This window comes from Pristiophorus japonicus, chromosome 10, assembly GCF_044704955.1.
Source record: "Pristiophorus japonicus isolate sPriJap1 chromosome 10, sPriJap1.hap1, whole genome shotgun sequence".
Lineage (NCBI taxonomy): Eukaryota > Metazoa > Chordata > Chondrichthyes > Pristiophoridae > Pristiophorus > Pristiophorus japonicus.
In genome coordinates, this window is record NC_091986.1 from 26,542,379 (window position 1) to 26,569,302 (window position 26,924).

At 46.8% G+C, this 26,924-nt stretch overlaps 1 protein-coding gene and 1 pseudogene across 1 annotated transcript; both read left to right on the top strand.

Annotated features, from left to right (window-relative positions):
- The first annotated feature begins 47 nt into the window (after nt 1–47).
- Nucleotides 48–10,210, top strand: commd6 (COMM domain containing 6). Its single transcript, XM_070891721.1, has 7 exons — nt 48–280; nt 796–854; nt 1,488–1,553; nt 1,680–1,756; nt 4,969–5,137; nt 8,353–8,505; nt 9,627–10,210. Exons 1-7 carry the CDS (start codon nt 187–189, stop codon nt 9,675–9,677), a joined length of 669 nt encoding a protein of 222 aa, XP_070747822.1. The 5' UTR covers nt 48–186; the 3' UTR covers nt 9,678–10,210.
- Nucleotides 10,211–21,111: 10,901 nt separating this feature from the next.
- LOC139275382 (U2 spliceosomal RNA) lies at nt 21,112–21,350 on the top strand (annotated as a pseudogene).
- Nucleotides 21,351–26,924: the final 5,574 nt, after the last annotated feature.

Here is a 26,924-nt window from a genome sequence, read left to right on the forward strand (position 1 = left end):
GGAGCGGGCAGGCCCGGGGATTCCCGGCGGCAGGGGGCGCGCGCCGCCCGATGGAACGTTGTGACTTTCATTGGAACGTTGCGACGGCGCGTTGTGACTGTCACAACGGCCAGCAGCCAATCAGCGGGAGCGGGCAGGCCCGGGGATTCCCGGCGGCAGGGGGCGCGCGCCGCGCCGCGCCGCCCGATGGAACGTTGTGACAATGGGAAGGGGCGGCGGGGCGGAAGTACTGTGATGGCAATGGCAGGTTGCGAGGGGCAGCTCTCTGCGGGATGGGCCGGTGAGTGTTTATTGTGGCCCATGCAGCACACACACACACACACACACACACACTTCTGGAGTCCATGCACCCGGTGCCTTTCACTGCTTTTGGTTTGACGCTGTTGACCATCTTGATCTGCAACCTGGCTGTTAGTGTTTAAAGCGAATGTCAATTCGAAAGGGAGCCCTTTCGTTGATTATTTATTGAGCTACGCTTTTGCTTTGGTATGCCAGGTACAGAAACATAGACATAGAAACATAGAAAATCGGTGTCGGAGTTGGCCATTCGGCTCTTCGAGCCTGCACCATCATTCACTAAGATCATGGCTGATCATTCAACTCAGTACCTCTTTCCTACTTTCTCTCCATACCCCTTAATCCCTTTGGCCGTAAGGGCCATATCTAACTCGCTCTTGAATATATCTAACGAACTGGCCTCAACAACTTTCTGCGGTATAGTCTAGTGGAGCTTTATATCAGGTCAATCTTTGCTGGAGTGCAGTGCTCACAACAGTTTATCTTTTTTAATTGCAGGTTTTGACAACTCTGTTGAAAGCATTAGCAAATTACCCCAAGATTTATTTGCAGAGGTGGTAAGTACTGTATTTATTTGTGAGCTAAAATGTTAAGCGTTTTGTTGTGATGGCTTTGTAAGACCATCTTTACTTTGTAAGTAGTGGATACAGCTCGCTGGTTAAATCTACCTGTATCAACAAAATGTGTGCAATGACTTTCTGAACGTATTCACGGTACCGAAGTGTGTCTAAAGTTTCGCCACTGAATCCATAATGCCCTATTAACTAATAAAAATCAAATGTCTTCCAATGGAAGCATATGCATGTATGTAAATAAAGTGTTGAGTTAAGTTTAGGTGTCAAAGGTAGAAACAAAACCGGGACATCCCTCAATTTAATTTGATCCATTTTGCTGAAAACATTTTTAGGACGAGGTTGCAGATCTAGCAACTAAACAGTCATTTTTTTTAATGTATTGTAGTCACAAATGGAATTTAAATGAAAAAATCAGATTTTAATTTTAGAAATGAAGAATAGTTATGAACATGTTTTAATCAGAGCATTAATTATGATGGATTTAACTTTTGAATCTATTGATTAATTGACTATTCAGTGCAGTATGGACAACAACAAATCTTGCATTCATCTGCATAAGTGTGGGTATTCTTGATTTTCTTTGTATATATAATATGTTTGTTAAATTCACAACAGTGCCAGCAGATCATGTTACACCTGCAATGCAAAACTCCTGGTGTGAATGCACTTGAATTGGCTGAAGTAAGTTGTTGAATTCATGACATTTAATTTGTCAGCTCAGAGTCTTTACTGCTTTGTTTTGTTTTGATACTGGATCTTTGCACCCATTCAAATATCTTCATTGTTTTTTTGAACCTTATGTAACAGAGACTTCAAACTGCTGGTGTTGAACTGGATTTGGAAGCTACTAAGGAGCTGATCCATTTTATCTCCTTGTATTTCAGGTAGGAAGCTTTGCATTATGTCTGCAGTTTCAAAATCCTGTTTTTTTTTAATATGATGCACATTTTCAAATTCATCTTTGACACATTTGAATGTTCAGATTATAATTTAACTACCTTTTTAGCTACATAACTTTTCAAAATAGTGAGCAGAGTATCTATTCATTTAGGTTCAGATCAGAAGTTGCTATTACAATTCTTGAAAAAATGTTAACAAGAAACGGATGGTTTAATATTTTTAAAATTCCAGCTTATTTATGTTGAGCGTAATTGTAACCTGCCTCTCTGGCTTGAGATCACGCTAACGACCCCCAGATTCCAGATCAAACCTAGACTCGTCTATTGGTTTCTGTACTGCAATCACATTAAAATTCTAAGCAAGCAAATTAAATGATCTGCTTCCCTCAGGAAGTAGCAGGAAAAAAATATGGCCTATCAAAGCTGCAGTGTTTTAAAAAAAAAACTAAGATCCTCCCTGTTAGTTATACCTTTTGAAAATGCAATATTGTAGCTGTGCCATTTAAATCTTTTTTACAGTGGTGTTTCTTTGCAATTTGTTTTGCTTTGCTGCTGAGAATTATTTTGCAAGCTGAGTCCAATCAAATCAAAATATCGTACCAAACAGTTCCATTTAATATTAACCAGACAGTAATGTATATTGATCAGAAGCGAGTGTTATTTTGAACATTCATTCAGTTTTCTACTTGTATTATTCAGTGTTATGAGTGCTTTTAATTTTGGTTTTAGAGAAGTGAAAGTAAAAATGATGTTAGAATCAATGTTATTTGATTGAAAACAACAACAACAATTTGTAATTATATAGCGCCTTTAATGTAGTGAAACGTCTCAAGGCATTAAAAAAAAGTTTGACACCAAGCCACATAAGTAGAAATTAGCGCAGGCGATCAAAAGGTAGGTTTTAAGGAGCGTCTTGAAGGAGGAAAGAGAGGCGGAGAGGTTTAGGCAGGGAGTTCCAAAGCTTAGGACCTAGGCAACAGAAGGCATGGCCACCGATAGTTGCGCGATTATAATCAGAGATGCTCAAGAGGGCAGAATTAGAGGAGTGCAGACATCTCGTGGAGGGTGAATTATGGGGCTGGAGGAAATTAGAGAGGTAGGGAGGGGCGAGGCCATGAAAACAAAGATGAGAATTTTGAAATCGAGGTGTTGCTTAACCGGGAGCCAACGTGGGGTTTAGTGAGCACAGGGGTGATGGGTGAGCGGGACACGGGGCAGCCGAGTTTTGGATCACCCCAATTTACGTAGGGGAGCATGAAATGTAATATTATGAAAATAATGAGGTGTAAGGGGTTGCCCTGTAAACTTGGTTAGAGACAAATAGGGTTCATTTCGACCACAGAAAAGGGCAGCTCTTTTTATTTAAAGGCATTTTATCAGACAAGTCGAATTCTGTTTTTAAGTCCAACTGCCAGAGAAGTGATGAGAGTTACTGGATTATGACTGCATGGACACATTTGTTACAAAGTATCTGTTGAATGTCCGGGCACGTAGAGGTGCAACTGGACAGATATAGCACAGTATAGTTGATGTTCAAAACCCTGGGGGGAATCCTAACTCTTCCCCGATCGGCAGGAAAGGAGTAGGGGAGCAGTTAGAGTGGAGTGCTCCTTTCCTGTTGGGTTCCCTCATTTTAACACTGTTGGTTTGTCCCATTGTTCACCAAGGTCCCAGATGCCCCGTTGTCTTCGCTGCACCGCTTTTGCCCTTCACTTTCAGCAACTTTGCGGCCAAAAAGCTTTCTAACCTAAAATGTGCACAAGCGAGTCTAACTGACGGACAGTTGCCCCGTTCCAGAAAAATCTGGCCCCACTTCTCTCGTTCGTTTGAACAAAGAGTCGGTGTAAGGAACTTAACAAAATTGCTAGCTCAGTTGGGAATTGTGAAGTGCGCAACTGAGCTATGTAGACGAGGAGGTCCTAGTTGTAAATATTGACTTGACCTAGTGAATATATCCCAACGAGCTGGGCAGAAAATAGCTGTAACGGTAGATCAATTTATAGCCCACAACCTGTTGCGGTCCACTCTGCTTACATGCAACATCACAACTGGCTCTTTCCACCCTCCCCAGTAATTTTCCCTAGTTTTATAAAGATCATCACTCATAAATCCAATAGGGAATTCAGGAGAAACTTCTTTACCCAGAGAGTGATTAGAATGTAGAACTCGCTACCACAGGGAGTGGTTGAGGCAAACAGCGTAGATGCATTCAAGGGAAAGTTAGATAAGCACGTGAGGGAAAAAGGAATAGAAGGATATGTTGATGGGGTGAGATGAAGAGAGATTGGAGGAGGCTCGTGTGGAGCATAAACACCGTCATGGACCTGTTGGGCTGAATGGCCTTTTTCTGTGCTGTAAATACTTTAAAAAAAAAAAGAGGCATCAAAACAGCCTATATAATCACTTATTACCACAATAAAAATCAATCACTTTTCACAGGTTATTCCTACATAAAGAATCACTTTCTCACTGCTGGCCCTAGACTTGCACACCACCGGTTGGAATTGCTAGCCAGTCTTATGCAGTTGCACTGAAGGAGGAGTCATCTAGAACTATACACCTTTAACGTATCTGTGCATTAGCTAGTATGGTAGCAATACCTTTAAGTTAGTGGCCATTGCCTTTTTTGACCCCCGCGTGTAGGTATCAGCTGTGACTCAGTTGATACCACCCACGCTTCTGAGTCAGAAGGTTGTGGGGTCAAGTCCCACTCCAGGGACTGGAGCAAAAAAATCTAGGCTGACATTCCAGTCCAGTGCTGAGGGAGTGCTGTGCTGTCGGAGATGCCGTCTTTCGGATGAGACGTTAAACCGAGGCCCCGTCTGCCCCCTCAGGTAGACGTAAAAGATCCCATGGCACTATTTCGAAGCAGAGCAGGGGAGTTATCCCTGCTGTCCTGGCCAATATTTATCCCTTGATCAACATAACAAAAAAAACAGATTATCTGGTCATTATCGCATTGCTGTTTGTGGGAGCTTGCTGTGTGCAAAATAACTGCCGTGTTTCCCACATTACAACAGTGACTACACATCAGAAAAGTACTTAATTGGCTGTAAAGTGCTTTGAGACATCCGGTGGTATTGAAAGGCGCTATATAAATGCAACTCTTTCTTTAATTTTTGTTTTTACAATGCCAATTAAGCTCGGAGGGGAAGTATGCAGCACCTGCCAATTATCCTGCTTTTTTCTCTTGGCAGGTCAGCTGCGCAGAGTAATATGACAGCTGAAGAACTCATTGTGAAGCTAGCAGATAGCAGCAGTAAGTGGTCCAAGCAAGCACTTCAAGTTGTTCGTCATGTGTGGAATGAACAAGGCAAACTAATTGTAACACCAGAAGACGCCAAGCACATGCTAACAGTAGGACAGGTGAGGTGGTCGCTGTTTTACCCAGTATGTGCAGCCTTTTTGAAGCTTAAGTGTGAGTAGATGTTTTGGATAAATCTGCATCCATTGTCCTGTCATCTGTATCAGCTGTGGCTCAGTGGGTCGCACTCTTGCCTCTGAGTCAGAAGGTTGTAAGTTCAAGTCCCACTCCAGGGACTTGAGCACACAAAAATCTAGGCTGACACTCCCAGTGCAGTGCTGAGGGAGCACTGCACTGTCGGAGAGACGTTAAACCGACGATGTAACTATTTGCACTGCACTTTTTTTGATAGACAGGCGTCTGTCAAGCCCCCCCCTTGCCCTACTGCACTTTTTGGACTGACAGACGACAAGGCCCGCCCCTTGTTAGTCTCCGCCCTCCACCCAGCCCGAATCATTCCATGCACATAGTGCTGAGAAGCAGAATCTGAGGTTCCGACTCTTTCTCCCCCCCTCCCCCCCCAGCCGGCGTGGGCCCGAGAGCGAGGGGGTGGGAGGGAGAGAGAGATCGAGCAAGAAGCTGGGGGGAGGGGAGAGACACGGGTGGGGGGGGGAGATGGAGCACGTTCTTCCAACCCCATACAAGGGACATCATTGGAGTGGATGATATCCAGAAGTCATGACATTGTCACTATTCCCTTCATACCCAATAAACCTGTTAACAATCCGTACACAATGCCTGCCCCATCTGTGGGGAGGTGGGGAAGGATGCACTTGCGATGGGATAAGGCACTTATGCTGGGGGAGGGATGTACTTGGACTGGGGTAAGGCACTTCGGCTGGCCCTTGCTGTCTTTTGGGGAGCTCTGTCCTCTGTCACTTCAGGAAGTTACAATTTGCAATGTCAGTGAGACCTTGGGATGGGTGGCTCTAGTTCACATTCCTGTGAAACTTCAGGGTGTGACTTATCCTCCAAGGGGACCAATCAGAAACAAAGGGTTAGCCATTTTTGCAGTGCAAATAAGCACGTCCTTAAACCGAGGCCCCGTCTGTGCTCTCAAGTGGACGTAGGAAAAATCAAAGAGCAAGTTATTATTTAAATGGAGAAATATTGCTAAGTGCTGCAGTACAGCAGGATCTGGGTGTGCATGAAACACAAAAGGATAGTATGCAGGTACAACAAGTGATCAGGAAGGCCAATGGAATCTTGGCCTTTATTCCAAAGGGGCTGGAGTATAAAAGCAGGGAAGTCTTGCTATAGTTATACAGGGTATTGGTGAGGCCACACCTGGAATACTGTGTGCAGTTTTGGTTTCCATATTTACGAAAGGCTATACTTGCTTTGGAGGCAGTTCAAAGAAGGTTCACTAGGTTGATTCTGGAGATGAGGGGCTTGACTTATGAGGAAAGGTTGAGTAGGTTGGGCCTCTACTCATTGGAATTCAGAAAAATGAGCGGTGATATCAAAATGTGTAAGATTATGAGGGGGCTTGATAAGGTGGATGCAGAGAGGATGTTACCACTGATGGGGGAGACTAGAACTAGAGGGCATGATCTTAGAATAATTAAAACTGAGATGAGGAGAAATTTATTCTCCTGAGGGTTGTGGATTTGTGGAATTCACTGCCTCAGAGAGCTGTGGAAGCTGGGACATTGAATAAATTTAAGACCAAAATCGACAGTTTCTTAACCGATAAGAGAATAAGGGGTTATGGAGAGCGGGCAGGGAAGTGGACCTGAGTCCATGATCGGATCAGCCATGATCGTATTAAATGGCAGAGCAGGCTCGAGGGGCCAAATGGTCCTGTTCCTATTTCTTATGTTCTTTGAAATAATGCCATGGGATCTTTTATAACAAGAGCAGGGGAGTTATCCCCGGTGTCCTGGCCAATATTTATCCCTCAATCAACATAGTAAAAAAACAGATTATCTAGTCATTATCACATTGCTGTTTGTGGGAGCTTGCTTGTGTGCAAATTGGCTGCCACGTTTCCCACATTTAAACAGTGACTACACTCAAAGTACTGTACTGTATAGCACTTTGAGACGTCCAGTGGTCGTGGAAGGTGCTATATAAATGCGTCCCTTTATATAAATAAACTCTGCCCCTGACTCAGCTCTTTTGCTGCTGAACCCCTCATTCATGCCTTTGTTACCTCTAGACTTGTCTACTCCAACTCACTCCTGGCCGGCCTTCCACACTGCACACTAAGTAAACTTGAAGTCATCCAAAACTCAGCAGCCCGTGTACAAACCCGCACTAAGTCAAAATCACACATCAGCCCTGTGCTTTCTGATCTACATTGGCTCCCAATTAAACAACGCCTCATTTCAAAATTCTCATCCTTGTTTACAAATCACTCCATGGATTTGCCCCTCCCTATCTCTGTAATCTTTCTCAGCCTCTCAATCCCACAAGATGTCTGCGCTCTTCAAATTCTCGCCACTTGAACATCCCTCATTATAATTGCTCAATTATCGGTGGCCGTGCCTTCAGTTGCCTGAGCCATAAGCTCTGGAACTCCCTCTCTAAACCTCTATTCCTCTCTATCTCTCTTTCCTCCTTTTAAGATGCTCGTTAAAACCTACCTCTTTAAACAAGCTTTTGATCATCTGCCTTAATTTCTTCTGTGGCTCAGTGTCAAATTTATCTGCTTGTCTGTAACACTGTTGTGAAGCACCTTGAGACATTTTACTACGTTAAAGGTGCTATATAAATACGTGATTATTATTATTATAAGTCTTTCTTTCAAGTCTTTGTGTGTCATATTTGGCAATGTGTATAGCACCCTACTTTTGTTTTTGCATTTCATGACATTTAGAGCTATGTTACACCCAGGAAAAGGCAAGACATTTCATTGCTATTTGTTGGAACATCAAAATTACTGTTTAAATCTCTTAACTTCTTCCAGTTCCAATGAAAGGACATCGAGCTGTGACATTACCTCTGTTTCTCTCTCTACAGATGCTGCCTGATCTGCTGAGTGTTTGCATTTGTGGTTGTTTTGCAGTTACTCCTGAGTCTGGCTCGCTTTAAGTGCTGTCTAGGTGTATCAGCAGGAGACTGAGAGCCATGGGGGCAGGAGCAGGTGGTTCAACTGAGCCACAAAATGTCTTCTATGAATTGGTCAAATTTAGTACGCAGAGCCTAAATTGCGATATATCGAGATGTTGAATGTATTGATATTCAATACATTTAAGGCTCCTCGGTGTTTGCAGAAGGCTATTTGTATCTCTTCCATATAGGTAAACTTCTATTTTTCTCTCTTTCCTCGAAGCTCGTGGATTTGCAGTGGAAGCTGGGAATGGCAGTCAGTTCCGACAGCTGCCGATGTCTGAACTACCCCTATGTAACCATGATGCTGAAAGTAGCTGACCCCTCGGGAGAAATAATCAGCAGATCGTTTGAAATGACCATCCCTCAGTTTCAGGTCAGTCGCTCAACTTTGATAAAAGAAAGAGGCAAATTGCACAAAGATCTTCTTTATTCTTTTGAAAAGGAAATCAAATCTGGTATTGGTCAAATGTGGATTCAGCATTGCTGGCAAAGAAGTCAATCTCTTGTGAACTTTCATTTTAAAAAAAGGACAGAGTATAAAAGAGTATAATGGTGGTTGTACTCACTGCATGTCTTTACTGTCTGGTGAGCAGAAAACAAGAGCTCATTCTCCCTAGAAATCAAAGTTTCGAGGGAGGCAGAAGTCTTGCACGTTTTGTTCCTTTAATGTCAAGCCTCCAAATATAAAGAATAAACTGACTGAGTGGAGATAGTGAAATGTGGGAAGTTGAACCCAGAATTAAGGATTATCCGAGGTTTAGCAGTATGCATTGAAGAAGTGGTGGAGGGAGAAAATTGTTGGGAGGAAAGTTTATGGGGATGCTAGATGAATGCATAAGAGAGAAAGGAATATGGTTAGATGAAGTAGGGTGGGAGGAGGCTGGTGTGGAGCATGAACACCAGCATCGACCAGTTGGCCTGAATGACTTTTTCTGTGCTGTAAATTCTATATAATTGTATTTGAGTTTGTCAGCACTAAAAGTGGTGAATGTCTCCCACACTGCAAACAAATTGACTAAACAAGTTGAAACTAGGCAAACTACAGCACAGAAGAAGCCCATTCAGCCCGTCGAGCCCATGCCGACTCTCAGCTAGTCCCACTCCCCTGCCCTTTCCCGTAGCTCTGCAACTTTTTTTCCTTCAGATACATATCCAACCTCTTTTTTTTTTAAAGTTAAAATTGAGTGTGCCTCCACCACCATTTCAGGCAGTGCTTTCCAGATCTTAACCACTTGCTGTGTTTTAAAAAAAAAAAAAGTTTTTTCTTGCATTGCCTTTGGTTCTTTTACCAATCACCCTCAACCTGGGTCCTCTGGTTCTCCACCCTGCTGCCATATCAGGATATATATCAAGAAAAGCAGTGGTCCCAGTAACGACTCTTGGGGAACACCACAGTTTACATTCCTCCAGTCCGATAAACAACCGTTCACCAGTACTTGTTAATCGAGACCATTTACCTGATCCTCAAAACAATTTATTTCTGTATTTTTACAGAATTTCTCCAAGCAGTTCCGGGAATTGGCTGCGGTCCTTGAAATGGTGTGAAGCTTGCTTCTGTTCTGAACCCCTTCTAAGCCCTGATTCTACTTCCATTCCAAGAGATGGAGGAGATCGTTCAACAAGACAAAAGAAAATGACTGCACTCAGTTTTGATATACATATTTGGATTGCATATTTTTTCCTTTACCTATTATTTTCCAGTTGTATATTAATAAATGTACTTCTTTTGTTGTAAAATGAAGGCACTCTGGGAGGAGCAGGCAGGTATTGCCTGAGAGAATTCAGTGGCAATTTGAATGACAAATGGGGGAGCTAGGTTTATGAAAAAACAATGCTGGGACCTACATTAAATAGAGGAGCTCATTAAAAATGAGTAAAGTAAGCGCATTTGTAGAACTGTTATAGAAAGAGGCACTGGTTCGTGCAGTGAGCTCGAAGCCTTGTTTCACCTCCCGATCTGAATTTGAATCCGTCCGTCGCGCTTTGGATGAACATCTCAGTGCGCCAGCTGTCGGGGTCTTGTGAAATGAGTCTGGATGGGCGCTGGTCCACACAATAAAAACCTTTACTAATTGGCACTGAATTGTCAGCTTTATTCAGGGGTCATGACTGATATGGCAATATCATGCAAATGCTCTTAAGTTGAAAATAAGTAAGTTGACAGTAAGGAGGAGCTTTTTTTCTGAAGTTAATCAGGCCATGTGCCATAAATGGTGTACTGTTGAGGATAGGTTGGATTGAATTGGTGATGCAGAGCTCCAATTCCTCGTACTGATATCTCTTACTTGAGGACAAAATGAACAGGTGGAAGAGGATGTGAGGATTAAATTGATGGCTCATATACGTTTGTTACACACATTATGTACTGGGTTTATTATAATACAGTTTGCACCTAGCTAGGTATTTATAAAAGTAGGGGTGGGGGGAATTTTTTCATCTTTGAGTGAGGCTTCAACCTTGGAAAAAGAAAAGTGACACAAAGTAGTTGCTGTGATAACCAAAGCGGGCCAGTTTCATGTGATGTGAATTGAATGCGGTTTCGGATTTCAGGATACTATTGCCACATTTGGATATTCAATCTATGTGTCCGTATTTCGCTAGGTTTGCTGCTGAAAGTTGCCTGCAGTGGGGAAATCCCCGTCACCATTGTAGGAATCAATCAGCACTGCACTTCAATGCTCATCGAAACTCATAGGAGGCTGAAGCAAGCTAGTGCTTGCTGGGGATGTCACAGTCCTGTTTAATCACGCACAATTCTGAAAGGTGACTTCCCTCTTGCACTGTGTGGAAAATCATATTACTTTCCAATCTTGGATTCTGTTCCTGGAAACTGCCGCAGCTGAAGTAAATGTTGGTGTTGTACCTGTGACGATGAGATCAGGTGGGGTTTAGTCTTCTGTTATACCACTGCAAGGTACAGCGTGAGCTGGTGCAGGATGGCGACGGCAGCGAAGAGGGCGACTCGATTGGACATCATCAAAGTCCAGGTCGGTGATTGGAGCGTGGGCAGGTACAGCAGGAGCGGCGAGGACGGGACGAAGGAGCGGCAAGAGATCGTGGAGCAACGTGATAGGGGCCCAGGAGAGGTGTGATTTTGGGGTCCAGAAGAGGTGTGTGCTCAGGAGCAGCACGGGCCAGCCCACACTGCGATATGTGTGCACACTAGGTCCATGCAGCAGAGCTGGCCTCCAGTCATCTTGGTTAATCCTTGCCACTGGACCAAGACCTAGCTCTGTCAAGCCCGTGTGGTGATTGGTGTGCAACAGCCACCACACGTTTTTTTTTTAAATCCACACACAGGTATCTTCCACCCTTCAGGATATAGTTTGGGACCTGGAATATTAGTTCCTTCATTGAAACACCTGTGAACTCATCCCTTTTTGGCGTGGAAGCAAGTCATCTTCGTTTCGAGGGACCGCCTATGCTAAAATATAGTTCAAAATAAAACTGCTTAGCTTTGATCTTAAGTTGTACGCCATCTCCCCTTTTGGACTGCCTTGGTTATTTCAGCAGCCCATATAATCCTGCCTCCCAATCATCATAGGCAGTCCCTCAGAATCAAGGAAGACTTGCTTCCACTCCTGAAGTGAGTTCTTTGGTGGCTGAACAGTCCAATACGAGAGCCACAGACTCTCACAGGCAGGACAGATAGTTGTTGAGGGAAGGGGTGGGTGGGACTGGTTTGCCGCATGCTCTTTCCGCTGCCTGCGCTTGATTTCTGCATGCTCTCGACGTTAAAACTCGAGGTGCTCAGCGCCCTCCCGGATGCTCTTCCTCTACTTAGGGCGGTCTTTGGCCAGGGACTCCCAGATGTCAGTGGGGATGTCGCACTTTATCAGGGAGGCTTTGAGGGTGTCCTTATAGCGTTTCCACTGCCCACCTTTGGCTAGTTTGCTGTGAAGGAGCTCTGAGTAGAGCACTTGCTTTGGGAGTCTCGTGTCTGGCATGCGAACTATGTGGCCTGCCCAGCGGAGCTGATCGAGTGTGGTCAGTACTTCAATGCTGGGGATGTTGGCCTGGACGAGGACGCTGATGTTGGTGTGCCTGTCCTCTCGGGATTTGTAGGATCTTGCAGAGACATCGTTGTTGCTATTTCTCCAGCAATTTGAGGTGTCTGCTGTACATGGTCCACGTCTCTGAGCCATACAGCAGGGCAGGTGTTACTACAGCCCTGTAAACCATGAGCTTGGTGGCAGTTTTGAGGGCCTGGTCTTCAAACACTCTTCTTCAGGTGGCCGAAGGCTGCACTGGTGCACTGGAGGCAGTGTTGGATCTCGTCGTCAATGCCTGCTGTTGATAGGAGGCTCCCGAGATATGGCAAGTGGTCCACATGTCCAGGGCCGCGCCGTGGATCTTGATGACTGGGGAGCAGTGCTGTGCGGCGAGGTCAGGCTGGTGGAGGACCTTTGTCTTATGATGTTTAGCGTAAGGCTCATGCTTTCGTACGCCTCAGTAAATACGTCGACTATGTCCTGGAGTTCAGCCTCTGTGTGCGCAGACGCAGGCGTCGTCCGAGTACTGTAGCTCGACAACGGAGGTTGGGGTGATCTTGGACCTGGCCTGGAGACTGCGCAGATTGAACAGGTTCCCACTGGTTCTGTAGATCAGTTCAACTCCAGCGGGGAGCTTGTTGACTGTGAGGCGGAGCATATAATCCTGCCTCCCAATAGGGTTGTTGCAAAGTCATCAGTTTCTCAAACTTGTATTTCCTTTTGAAGCAGTAGAAAGATCAGATTGGCTGTATGCAGATTGCCCGATTTTAATCTCCATCCCCGGGCCTGTGCCTCATTCTATTCATTGCTGACTATTAAATTTAAAAATTACAAGCTATTTTGCAATTCTAGTTCTACTTTATGTCTGAAATGTTTGGTTATATGGAGTGCCCAGGTCTTTCCTTAGCCGTGATGTCAAGTGAGGCGCTACTGTCAGTATTGCTATTTCCTTCCATGAACTTGGCAACTGCTAATATTGACACATGTCTACCGAGCCAGTGTCCCATCTGGCGCGCACAGTTCATTTCAATCACGATGCCCGTCTTTAAAAGTGGTATAATTCTTTTTTTTTATATTCACTCATGGGATGTGGGTGTCGCTGGCAAGGCCAGCATTTACTGCCCATCCCTAATTGCCCTTGAGAAAGTGGTGGTGGTCCACCATATCAGAGGACAGTTAAAAGTCGACCACATTTGCTGTACCTGTATCATCCATTGCACTTTGCGTCTACTTTAGTAACATTTTGATTTGAATCCTATGTTACAATTACATTGGAGGATTTCTTGTCAATTTTTTGTTTGAGAATATTGCATTGTTTTGTGTTCTAGTTTCAGAAGACTTCTGTTTATAACTATCTGGTATGTGATGTGCTATGTGACTTATAGGCAGTCTTTTTTCCAGACTTAATTTCACACGTGCAGCCATATATTGTATATTAATATTCATAAAGATCAGTCTCTGCTCCAGTTGGTGAAGGTTGCCTGCACAGTGGAGGCAACAATAGTGCGGAATTGCACACTAGTTTTCTCCCACCTCTACACCACATCCATGTGTCGCCTATAAATTCAAACTGAGCACTGACTTGAGTCATGCCATCCAACAGTCATGTGAGTCGCAGGATTACACAACTCACTTGACTCTCCCAGCCTAAATTGCGGTTCACCAGTTGCCAGTGCACTGGGTGTGGTAGCCTAGTGGTCACGGTTCTGGTCTAGCAATGGTAAATTGTGAAATCTAGGTGCAATAGATAACGGAATTGCATATTTGAGGGAAAGTGATTCAGAGGTTTCCTCAGCCCTAACCTGTTTAATTTTTTTTTTAAATACTCAGATCATCAGGCAGTATCTGCGGAGAGCGAAATAGATTTCATGTTTTTTTATCTGTTTCTTTTTCTGTTTCTCTCTCCACAGATGCTGCATGACCTGCTGAGTATTTCCAGCATTTTCTGTTTATATTTCAGATTTCCAGCATCTGCAGTAGTTGCTGTACGGTTCCTGCCTTACAACAGTGACTACACTCCAAAAAGTACTTCAGTGGCTGGAAACCACTTTGAGATGTCCACTGGTCGCGAAAAGTGCGATATAAATCCAAGTCTTTCTTTCTAAAGCAGATGAGCAATCTGAGGAGACCAGGCTTGTATACAATGATTGTGAATACTTGTGTGTGTATATAAAGACCATCAGATGTCATCATTCCCCCCACCTTAGGTCTGCATATATTTAAGCACGTCAGTTAATAAACTTGCATTTCACAGTGCAACAATTAGTTATTAATAATCGGTGAAACTATTTGTACTGCACTTTTTTGACCGACAGGCAACAAGCCACTCCCCCTGTCGAGCTCCGCCCCCCCCCCCCCCCCTGCCCCACCCCTGGCCGAATCATTTCATGAACCTGGTGCCTGGGACCGATGGCGGGGGGCGATGGCAGAGGGGGAGGGCCGAGAATGGCCGATGTGGGCCCATTATTGAGAGAGAGGCTGGGAGGGGGGAGAAAGAGAGGCTGGGAGGGGTGGGGGGAGGAGAGAGAGGCTGGGAGGGGTGGGGGGAGGAGAGAGAGGCTGGGGTGGAGGGGGAAGGGAGAGAGGCTAGGGAGGAGGGAGAGAGGCTGGGGTGGAGGGGGGAGGGAGAGAGGCTGCGGTGGAGGGGGGAGGGAGAGAGGCTGGGTGGAGGGGGGAGGGAGAGAAGCTGGGGTGGAGGGGGGAGGGAGAGAGGCTGGGGTGGAGCGGGGGAGGGAGAGAGAGGCTGGGGTGGAGGGGGGGAGGGAGAGAGGCTGGGGTGGAAGGGGGAGGGAGAGGGGGTGGGATGGAGGGAGAGGGGGTGAGGGAGGGAGAGCGGGGTGGGAGTGCGATGGAGGAGGTGGGGGAGTGGGATGGAGGGGGGAGGGGTGGGGGAGGGAGAGGGGGGTGGGGAGAGACGGGGAGGAGGGGAGGAAGGGGGGAGAGGAGGGGAGGGGGAGGGAGAGAGGCTGGGATGGAGGGGAGGGGGAGGGAGAGAGGCTGGGATGGAGGGGGAGGGAGAGAGGCTGGGATGGAGGGGAGGGGGAGGGAGAGGGAGAGAGGCTGGGATGGAGGGGAGGGGGAGGGAGAGAGGCTGGGGGGTGGGGAGAGGGAGAGAGGCTGGGGGGTGGGGAGAGGGAGAGGCTGGGGGGGAGTGAGAGAGGCTGGGATGGAGTGAGAGAGGCTGGGATGGAGTGAGAGAGGCTGGGATGGAGAGAGAGGCTGGGATGGAGTGAGAGAGGCTGGGATGGAGGGGGTGGGGAGAAGGAGAGAGGCTGGGATGCAGGGGGGAGGAGGAGAGAGGGGGGCTGGGGGGGGAGGGTGGAGAGAGGGCTGGGGGGGGAGGGTGGAGAGATGGGCTGGGGGGGGAGGGGGGAGAGAGGGGCTGGGGGGGAGGGAGGAGAGGGGGCTTTGGGGGAGGGAGGAGAGAGAGGCTGGGGTGGAGAGAGGGGGAGGGGGGAAGAGAGAGGCTGGGGTGGAGAGAGGGGGAGGGGGGAAGAGAGGGGCTGGGGGGGGAGGGAGGAGAGGGGGCTTTGGGGGAGGGAGGAGAGAGAGGCTGGGGTGGAGGGGGAGGGGGGGAAGAGAGGGGCTGGGGGGGGAAGAGAGGGGCTGGGGGGGGAGGGAGGAGAGAGAGGCTGGGGTGGAGGGGGGCGGGGGAAGAGAGGCTGGGGTGAGCGTGGTTGGGGGGGGGGAAGAGAGGTTGGGGTGAGCGTGGTGGGGGGGAAGAGAGGCTGGGGTGAGGGGGGAGGTGGGTAGAGAGGCTGGGGTGAGGGGGGGTGGGTAGAGAGGCTGGGGTGAGGGTGGGGGGGGCGGAGAGAGAAGTTGGGGTGGAGGGGGTGCGGGGGAAGAGAGGCTGAGATGGAGGGTGGGCATGGGGGAGAAAGGCTGGGGTGGGGGTGGGGAAAGAGAGGCTGGGGTGAGGGTGGGGGTGGGGAAAGAGAGGCTGGGGTGAGGGTGGGGGTGGGGAAAGAGAGGCTGGGGTGAGGGTGCGGGGGGGGGAAAGAGAGGCTGGGGTGAGGGTGAGGGTGGGGGGGGGGAAAGAGAGGCTGGGGTGAGGGTGCGGGGGGGGGAAAGAGAGGCTGGGGTGAGGGTGGGGGGGGGGAAAGAGAGGCTGGGATGAGGGTCGGGGGGGGGAATGAGGATGGGGGGTCGCGGGAAGAGGGGGGGTGGGGGGGCGCGGGAAGAGGGGAGGTGGGGGGTGGAGAGGAGGGGGTGGGGGGTGGAGAGGAGGGGGTGGGGGGAGGAAGGGAGGAGGGGGTGGCGGGAGGAGAGGAGGGTGAGGGGGAAAAAGAGAGCTGGGGTGGAGAGGGGGAGTAGGTGGAGAGGGTGACGGGGGGGGGCGGTAAGAGAGAGAGCTGGGGTGGGGGGAGCGACGGATGGAGAGGAGAGGAGGGGGTGGAGAAAAGAGAGACAGAGTGGGAGTGGGAGGGGGAGGGACACGTGGTGCGGCGGGAGAGAGACAGTGGGGAAGAGAGAGACGAACGTTGGGGGGGGTGGGGGAGCGAGAGACACATGGTTGCGGTGGGGTGCGGGAGAGACTTGGGTGGGGGAAAGAGAGACATGGGTGTGAGAGAGAGACACGGAAGGGGTGGGGTAGTGGAGAGAGACATGGGAGGAGGGGAGAGAGAGACACGGGGGTGGGTGAAGAGAGACACTGGTGGTGGTGGGCGGAGGGGGTGAGGAAGACGCATCATGTTCTTCCAACCCCCGTTGGTGTGGATGATATCCAGATGTCATGACACTGTCACTATACCCTTCGTACCCAATAAACCTGTTATCATTCCGTACACAATGCCTGCCCCATCTATGGTTGGGCGAGGGATGTATTTGGACTCTGATAAGGCAGTTTGGCTGGGGAAGGTATACACTTGGACTGGGGGAGGTTTGCACTTGGACTGGGGTAAGGTGTCATGTATGTAGACCATGTATACTAACTGTATAGTCACATAAGGTGTGCCACCAGAGGACACTGCAGTGGGAGACCTGAGGGTCACCTGCATAGGTGTGCAGGGCCCTCTCTGGAGTTACAATAAATGGGACTAAGGTCACAACAGCTCAAGTACAATACTAGACCTCGTGGAGTCATTCATAAGAGTATTAAAGACATAGCATAAGGCACTTTGGCCGGCCCTTGCTAAGTCTTCTGGGAGCTCTGTCCTCTCGCTTCAGGAAGGCAAAGTGGATCGAGTTACAATTTGCCAAGTCAGTGAGACCTTGCGATGGGCGGTTCCAGTTATACATTCCTGTGAAACTTCAGGGTGTGGCTTATCCTCCAAGGGGACCAATCAGAAACAAAGGGTGGAGCATGTTGGCAATTTTTGCAGTACAAATAAACGTGTCCATAAATAATACACACAAGCTTAATCCAAGGAGTATAGTTCATGTTGCCAATTTCAAGACATGCCGATAAACAAAATTGGCATGTGTAAGTAGAAAAGTACCAACGCTCTAGTGCACTTTGCTTTGAAACAAAATTGATCAAATTGTTGCTTTTATTTTTCACATTTTTAGCAGATTAAACCATGAAGAAAAAGCAGTGAATGTCCCAATGAAGGTTATCTTTTCAAATGCGTGCAGTCTTAAAAACAACTGCCAGGATCTATTATTGGGCTAGATAAGTATTAATAAAAAATGGATTTTAGTTATTTGCATTTTAACTTGCAGTTCCTGCCCCAGAACATAGGGTGGCGAGCACAATAGCAAATAACTATTCCAGGTCTGTGTCGGCCCTGCTCTGAGAACCATTAAAGAACAGCTTGTGGTGATTTGATTTCCTTTCTGTCCCCACTCACTTATCCGATGTGATTTGGAGCTTACAATCCACACTTTATAACACTAGCGCACAGTATGAACATAAGAATTAGGAGCAGGAGTAGACAATTTGGACACTCGAGCCTGCTCCACCATTTAATAAGATCATCTGATCATCGGCTCAGCTCCACTTCCCTGCCCGCTCCCCTTAACCCTTCACTCCTCTATCGCTCAAAAATCTGTCTATCTCTACCTTAAATATATTCAATGACCCAGCCTCCACTGCTCCCTGGGCAGAGAATTCCACAGATTTACGACCCTCTGAGAGAAGAAATTCTTCCTCATCTCAGTTCTTAATGGGCGACCCCTTATTCTTAAACTATGCCCCCTAGTTCTAGATTCCCCCACGAGTGGAAACATCCTCTCTGCATTTACCTTGTCGAGCCTCTCAGTATCTTATGTTTTAATAGATCATCTCTGAGTCTTCTAAATCCTGCTCAACCTTTCTTCATGTTAACCCCATTATCTCTGGAATCAACCTAGTGAACCTCCTCTGAACTGCCTCCTTAAATATGGAGACCAAAACTGTACACAGTACTCTAGGTGTGGCCTTACCAATACCCTGTACAGTTGTAGCAGAACTTCTCTGCTTTTATACTCCAACCCCCTTGCAATAATTTGCCTTCCTGATTACTTGCTGTACCTGCATACTAACTTTTTTTGTTTCATGCATAAGGACCCACAGGTCCCTCTGTACTGCAGCATTTTGTAATTTCCATTTAAATAATAATTTGCTTTTTTATTTTTATGCCAAAATGGATAACTTCACACTTTCCCACATTATACTCCATCTGCCAAATATTTACCCACTCACTTAGCCAGTCTATAGCCCTTTGCAGATTTTTTGTGTTCTCACAATTTGCTTTCCGACCCATCTTTGTATCATCAGCAAACTTGGCTGCATTACACTCTGTCCCTTCATCCAAGTCATTAATATAGATTGTAAATAGTTGAGGATCCATCACTGATCCCTGTGGCACCCCACTAGTTACAGTTTGTCAACCTGAAATTGACCTATTCCGACTCTGTTTTCTGTTAGTTAGCCAATCTTCTATCCATGCTAATATATTACCTCCAACCCCGTGAGCTCTTATCTTGTGCAGTAACCTTTTATGTGGCACCTTATCAAATGCCTTCTGGAAGTCAAAATACACCACATCCACTGGTTCCCCCTTATCCACTCTGCTCATTACATCCTCAAAGAACTCGAGCAAATTTGTCAAAAATGATTTCCCTTTCATAAAACCATGCTGACTCTGCTTGACTATATTATACTTTTCCAAATGTCTTGCTACTGCTTCCTTAATAATGGGCTCCAACATTTTCTCAATGACAAATGTTAGGCTAACTGATCTACAGTGCCCAGCTTTCTGTCTGTCTCCTTTTTAAATGGGGGTGTTACTGTTACGTATGGAGAAAGAGTCAGACTGAACACTGAGCTCAAAGTAAAGTGTGACCGTAGTCTTTTATTGCAGGTCTCCAGAGTGCCTCTCCAACCTGTGAGGCCTCCTTAAATACCTGTGCTCCCAAGGGATTATGGGATTCCTTAGGACTCCAGGAGATGAGCCCTCTGGTGGCTGTACAGAGTAAATACAAGTTTACATATATAACAAAATTCCCCTCCACCCCCACTAAAAGTCAACAGTGTAACTATTTACAAGGTGAGTCGATCTAGGGCCCTTCTTGCCCTGGTTGATCGTCTCGGTATGAAAGCTGGTATTGGTGAATCAACTGTTGGGCCCTCTCTGGGCTGCTGTGCAGCTGGCCTTGCTGGGCTGTCTGGTGTGGTGGGTCCCGCTGGGCTGCTGTGGATGATGGGTTCTGCTTCGTGGCCACCGCAGTGTTGGTAATGTGTGTATGTTGGGGGATCAAAGAAGGTAGGATCCAAAATGGGTTCCTCAGGATAGTCCGTGAATCTGAGTTTGATTTGGTCCAAGTGTTTCCGGTGAATGAGTCCATTTGAAAGTTTGACCCGAAATACCCTGCTTCCCTCTTTGGCCACGACAGTGCCAGGAAGCCACTTGGGACCTTGTCCATAATTCAATACAAATACAGGATCATTGATTTCAATCTCGCGTGACACATTTGCGCTATTATGGTATGTACTTTGTTGAAGCCATCTGTTCTCTACTTGTTCATGTAGATCAGGTGAACTAACGAGAGCCTTGTCTTAAGTGCTCTTTTCATGAGCAGTTCAGCAGGTGGGATCCCAGTGAGCGAATGAGGTCTCGTGCGGTAGCTAAGCAGGACTCGGGATAGGCGAGTCTGCAGTAAGCCTTCCGTTACCCTCTTCAAGCCCTGCTTGATGGTTTGCACTGCCCTCTCTGCCTGACCATTGGACGCTGGTTTAAACGGGGTAGATGTGACATGTTTGATCCCGTTGCGGGTCATGAATTCTTTGAACTCAGCACTGGTAAAACATGGTCCATTGTCGCTCACCAGGACATCGGGTAGGCCACGTGTGGCAAACGTGGCCCGTAGGCTTTCAGTGGTGGCAGCGAATGCGCTAACCGACATTATCTCACATTCAATCCATTTGGAGTACGCATCTACAACCACAAGGAACATTTTACCCAAGAACGGGCCTGCATAGTTGATATGTACCCTAGACCACGGTTTGGGGGACCAAGACCATAAACTTAGTGGCGCTTCCCTGGGTGCATTGCTTAACTGCGAGCATGTATTACATCTGTGCATACAGGACTCTTAAGTCCGCATCGATACCGGGCCACCACACGTATCTGGCTATCGCTTTCATCATTACGATGCCTGGGTGGGTACTGTGGAGGTCACTGTTGAAGGTGTCTCTGCTCTTCTTGGGGACCACTACTCAATTGCTCCACAGAAGGCAATCTGCCGGTATAGACATTTCATCTTTGCGCCACTGAAATGGCTTTATCGCTTCCTGCATTTCCACTGGGACACTGGACCAGCTCCCGTGAAACACACAGTTTTTGACTCGGGATAATAAGGGGTCCTGGCTCATCCAGGTTTTGATCTGCCGGGCAGTGACGGGTGATTGCTCGCTCTCGAATGCTTCCATAACCATGGCTAGATCTGCAGGCTGTGCCATTTCCACCCACGTGGTGGGCAATGGCAGCCTACTGAGAGCATCGGCACAGTTTTCTGTGCCTGGCCTGTGGCGGATGGCGTAGTTGTATGCGGACAACGTGAGCACCATCGCTTCTCGGCCTTTTGGCTAAGATCATGCGTAACTGACCTGACAGGGGAGTAGCCACCATGACCTCCGGGTGGTTCTCCCTGGATCAGGAAGGTATATGCTTGCTTTTTTGGAAACAGGAGGTGGGTGGGGTGGCTTGACCCATCCACCTCCACGGAGGTGTGTGGGGGACCTGACCCATCCACCTCCATGGCACGAACCTGGTATTGCAGTACTTCCAGGAACGGTGCAGTGGCTCTAGGCCTTTTGGCTAAGAGCATTGGCGCAGAGTGATCCTTGGCGTGTGCAAGGTGACCTCTAGCGTTTGTGATTTGACAAAGAATTGGAACGATTAGCTACGAATTTCAAAAAAAAAAAAAAAAACGTGAGCACCCATCGCTTGGCTAAGATCATGCGTAACTGACCTGACGGGAGTAACCATGACCAGAAAGTGGTTCTCCCTGGATCAGGAAGGTGGTTCTCCTATGCTTTTTGGAAATAGGAGGTGGGTGGGGGTCTTGCCCCGTCCACCTCCATGGAGATGGGTGGGGGACGCCCCATCCAACTCCATGCACGAACCTGGTATTGCAGTACTTCCAGGAATGGTGCAGCTTTGGCTCTAGGCCTTTTGGCTAAGAGCAAAATCATTGGCGCAGAGTGATCTTTGTTTGGGCGCAAGGTGACCTTTGCTGTTTATGATCTGACAAGTTGATCTGACAAAGAATTGAAAAGATTGGCAATGAATAAAATATATTTTAAAAATTAAAAAAAATAAAAACGTGAGCACCCATCTCTGTATGCGGGCCGATGCATTAGTATTTATCCCCTTACTCTTGGAAAACAGGGATATGAGTGGCTTATGGTCAGTTTCCACTTCGAATTTTAGCCTAAACAGATATTGATGCATTTTCTTTACCCCATGGACACACGCTAACGCTTCTTTTTCAATCATGCTGTCGGCTCTCTCAGCCTTAAGCAACCGATTGCAGTTTCCCAACATCATTAGCTTGTTGCAATACACACCCGACGCCATATGACGACGCATCACATGCTAGTACCAAACGCTTACATGGATCATAGAACACAAGCAATTTGTTTGAGCATAACAATTTTCTAGCTTTTACAAAGGCATTTTCTTGGCTTTTGCCCCATGCCCATTCGTCCCCTTTACACAGTAAGATGTGCAGTGGTTCTAACAGTGTGCTGAGACCTAGTAAGAAGTTACCAAAGTAGTTCAGGAGTCTTGGAAACGACCGCAGCTCTGTCACGTTCTGTGGCCTCAGTGCGTTCTTGATTGCCTCTGTCTTCGAATCGGTGGGCCTGATGCTGTCCGCCGCAATCCTCCTCCTCAGGAACTCCACTTCAGGTGCCAGGAAAACGCACTTCAAGCGTTTTAACCTGAGCCCCACACGGTTGAGTCGACTAAGAACCTCCTCCAGTTTCTGCAGATGCTCGACTGTGTCCCGACCTATAACCATGATGTTGTCCTGTAAGACCACAGTGTGCGGGACCCACTTCAGTAAGCTTTCCATGTTTCTCTGGAATATCGCTGCCACTGATCGAATTCCAAACAGGCATCTGTTATAAATGAAAAGACCTCTGTGCGTGTTGATGCAGGTAAGGCCCTTCAATGATTCCTCCAGTTCCTGCATCATGTAGGCTGAAGTCAAATCCAGCTTCGTGAACGTCTTTCTGCCCGCCAGCGTTGCAAAGAAGTCATCAGCCTTTGGTAGTGGGTATTGGTCCTGCAGGGAGAAATGCTTGATAGTTACTTTGTAATCACCACAGATTCTGAAGGCGCCGTCTTCCTTGAGGACTGGGACAATAGGACTGGCCCACTCGCTGAACTCGATCGGTGAGATGATGCCCTCTCTTTGCAGTCGGTCTAGCTTGATCTCTACCCTTTCTCTCATCATGTACGGTACTGCTCTCGCCATGTGATGGATGGGTCGCACACCCGGAATTAGGTGGATCTGCACTTTTGTTCCTTGGAATTTCCCGATGCCTGGTTCAAACAGCGACGGGAACTTGTTTAAGACCTGGGCACATGAAGTGTTGTCAGCGGGCGATAGCACTCGGACGTCGTCCCAGTTCCAGCGAATCTTTCCCAGCCAGCTCCTGCCGAGCAGCATGGGACCATCGCCCGGTACCACCCACAGTGGTAGCTTGTGCACCGCTCCATCGTAGGAGACCTTTATGGTAGCACTGCCGATTACGGGAATCAGTTCCTTTGTGTAAGTTCTTAGTTTCATGCGAATTGGAGTTAAGACTGGCCTTGAAGCATTGCTGCACCACAATTTCTCGAAAGTCTTTTTGTCCATGATGGACTGGCTCGCGCCCGTGTCCAGCTCCATTGACACCGGGAGTCCATTTAGTTCAACATTCAGCATTATCGGGGAACAATTTGTGCTGAATGTGTGCACTCCATGTACCTCGGTCTGAGGCTCTGGTTTGTCGTGATCCTCCATGGATCCGTCCTCCTCTGCAACATGGTGGTTTGCAGGTTTATCAGGATTTGCAGCTCGCCTGCCTATACATTGGAGGTGTCCCATTGTTCCACAGCCCTTGCAAATGTACACTTTGAATCGGCATGAATGGAAACGATGATCACCACCGCAGTGCCAACAAGGTGTTAATGGCCTTGCATTCATCACCCTTGATGGTGGACTCTGAGACATCTGCGGATGTGCAGCTGCAGGCATGTGTGACCTGCCCTGTACGTTGCGATTTGAAAATAGCATTACTATGTTCACAGTACTTGTAGGAGCACTTGTGTGCTGAGAGATTTGTCACTGGTGGCAATGAACGCCTGGGCTATCATTATGGCCTTACTCAAGGTTGGGGTCTCTACATTCAAAAGTTTGCGAAGTATGGTTTCATGGCCAATGCCAAGTTCGAAAAAGTCTCTGAGCATGTGCTCCAAATGTCCTTCAAATATCCTGCAAGGCGTCTTAACTCAGCGACACAACTCGCCACTTCCTGGCCTTCAGACCTTTTGTAGGTGTAGAACCGGTACCTCGCCATCAGAACGCTTTCCTTCGGGTTCAAATGTTCTCGGACCAGTGTGCACAAATCGTACGATTTTTCCGTGGGTTTCGCTGGAGTAAGCAGATTTTTCATGAGGCCATACGTTGGTGCCCCACAGACGGTGAGGAGGATTGCCTTTTGTTTGGCAGCATTCTCTTCTCCATCTAGCTCGTTGGCTATGAAGTATTGGTCGAGTCTCTCCACAAAAGTTTCCCTATCATCTCTCTCCAAGAATTTCTCCAGGATGCCCAATGTTCTCTGCATCTTTGGGTTCGCTATCTATATCTCATCGCCAGTTGTTATGTATGAATAAAGAGTCTGACTGGATACTGTGAGCTCAAAGTAAAGTGTGACCTTAGTCTTTTATTACAGGTTTCCAGAGTGCCTCTCCAACCTGTGAGGCCTCCTTAAATGCCTGTGCTCCCAAGGGATTGTGGGATCTCTTGGGACTCCAGGGGATGAGCCCTCTGGTGGCTATACAGAGTAAATACAAGTTTACATATATAACAGGTACATTTGCGGTTTTCCAATCCGCTGAGACCTCCCCAGAATCCAGGGAATTTTGGTAGATTACAACCAATGCATCCACTATCTCTGCAGCCACTTCTTTTAAGACCCTAGGATGCAGGCCATCAGGTCCAGGGGACTTGTCTGCTTTACATCCCATTTTATTATTTTTTTAGTTATCCTTTGCTAGCTCTTAAAAATGTCCCAATCCTCTGGTCTCCCACTAATCTTGGCAACTTTGTATGCCACAGTTTTCAATTTGATACCATCCTTTCCTTCCTTAATTAGCCACGGATGGTTCTCCCTTCTCTTAAAGTCTTTCCTTGTCACTGGAATATATTTTTGTTGAGAGTTATGAAACATCTCCTTAAATGTCTGCCACTGTTTATCAACTGTCTTACACTTTTATCCACTTTAGCCAACTCTGTCTTCATACCTTTGTAATCGTATTTATGGAAGATCGGGACACTGGTTTGAGATCCAACTTTCTCACCCTCCAACTGAATTTGAAATTCAACCATGCTATGATCACTCTTTCCTAGAGGATCCTTTCCTATGAGATTATTTATTACTCCTGTCTCATTACACAGTAACAGATCTAAGATAGCCTACTCCCTGGTTGTTTCCGCAACATACTGTTCAAGGAAACCATTCCGGATACACTCTATGAACTCTTCCTCAAGGCTACCTTGGCCAATTTGATTTGTCCAATCAATATGAGGACTAAAATTGCCCATTATTTTGCTGTACCTTTATTACAAGCCTCCATTATTTCTTGATTTACACTTCGTCTGACAGTGTAGCTACTGTTAGGGGGCCTATAGACTACGTCCCTTATTATGACTTCTTCCCTTTATTATTTCTTATCTCCACTGAAACTGATTCAACATCTTGATCTTCTGAGCCAATATCTTTTCTCACTACTGCACTGATCCCATTCTTTATTAACAGAGCTACCCCACCTCCTTTTCCTTTCTGTCTGTCCTTCCGAATTGTCAAATAACCCTGAATATTCAGTTCTCAGTCTTGGTCATCTTGCAACCACGCCTCTGTAATGGCTATCAGATCATACCCATTTATATCTATCTTGTTACGAATGCTGCGCACATTCAGATAAAGAGCTTTTAATTTTTTCTTTTTACCATTTTTCCCTGCTTTGACCCCACTTTCTGATACACTCTTATTTTATTCTGTCCCTTCCTGTCACACGCTGGTTACCATTCCCCCCCACGCTAGCCTGCCCTATTGGCATCTCCTTGCTCTTTGACTTTTTAATTTTCTGCTCACCTGAACCCTTACCCCCACTATTTAATTTAAAGCCCTCTCTTTAAGGACCTTATTCTGAATGATTGACCATTGCCACAATACAATCAAATGCTGCGTTAATATGTAATAACCTACAGATTAAATCTCAGCAGTGCATTGAGTTATGCTACCCACCAGTAGAAGATAAAGGATGTTCAACTGTTTGAAGTTGATCTCACAAGCTAAGAATCACTTTTGATCGCTAACACACTGCCATCTGAACTCGGTACAGGTACCAGTGCAACCAAAATGATGTCTAATTCTGAGCAAGTCCTACATTTATGTTAATTATGGCCAGAAATAGTCGGAAAGTAGAAAGTGCATACAAACCCTTTAGTCCGTGCCATAGAATAAATGATGAATTCTGGAAAATAATGTCTGATTAGCTGCAGAATTGTGGTAGTGTCGACTGCCATCCTTGAATTCAGGAAACATCTCTCCCTGCCTGAGTTTGCATGTGGGCTTTGGCTGTCCAGGATCTACTATTTAATATGCGGGCAATTGAAAGGATGGTAATCATTCCAGCAGGATAGAGCAATGGTTCAAGTACTGCAGTGACTTATCTCTACTGTATTGTGATAGAGTATGTGCAATCCAACAGTTGAAGACTAGTGCAAGAGCAAAATACTGCGGATGCTGGAATCTGAAATAAAAACAGAAAATGCTGGAAATCTCAGCAGGTCAGACAGCATCTGTGGAGAGAAACAGAGTTAACGTTTCAGGTTGATGACCCTTTGTCAGAACTCAAGTCCTGGGTGCTCCACAGAATCAAACATTTCAGAACATAAAGTAGAACTAGAATTGCAGAATAGCATGTAACCTTTAAATGTAATAGTCAACAATGGGTAGAAAGAGGCACAGGCCAGCGGACAGAGATGATAATCGGGCAGTCTGCATACAGCAAATCTGATCTTTCCACTGCTTCAAAAGGCCAGTCAGCCTAACCTTAGTGGTGGGAAAATTATTGGAAAAAATTCTGAGGGACAGGATAAA

Excerpts from the sequence above, each read along its gene's own strand:
- commd6 (XM_070891721.1), top strand. The coding sequence starts at position 187 with ATGGAACGTTGTGACAATGGGAAGGGGCGGCGGGGCGGAAGTACTGTG. Across the intron at positions 281-795 it reads GCTCTCTGCGGGATGGGCCG|GTTTTGACAACTCTGTTGAA; the intron begins GTGAGTGTTTAT and ends TTTTAATTGCAG. Across the intron at positions 5,138-8,352 it reads ACATGCTAACAGTAGGACAG|CTCGTGGATTTGCAGTGGAA; the intron begins GTGAGGTGGTCG and ends CTTTCCTCGAAG.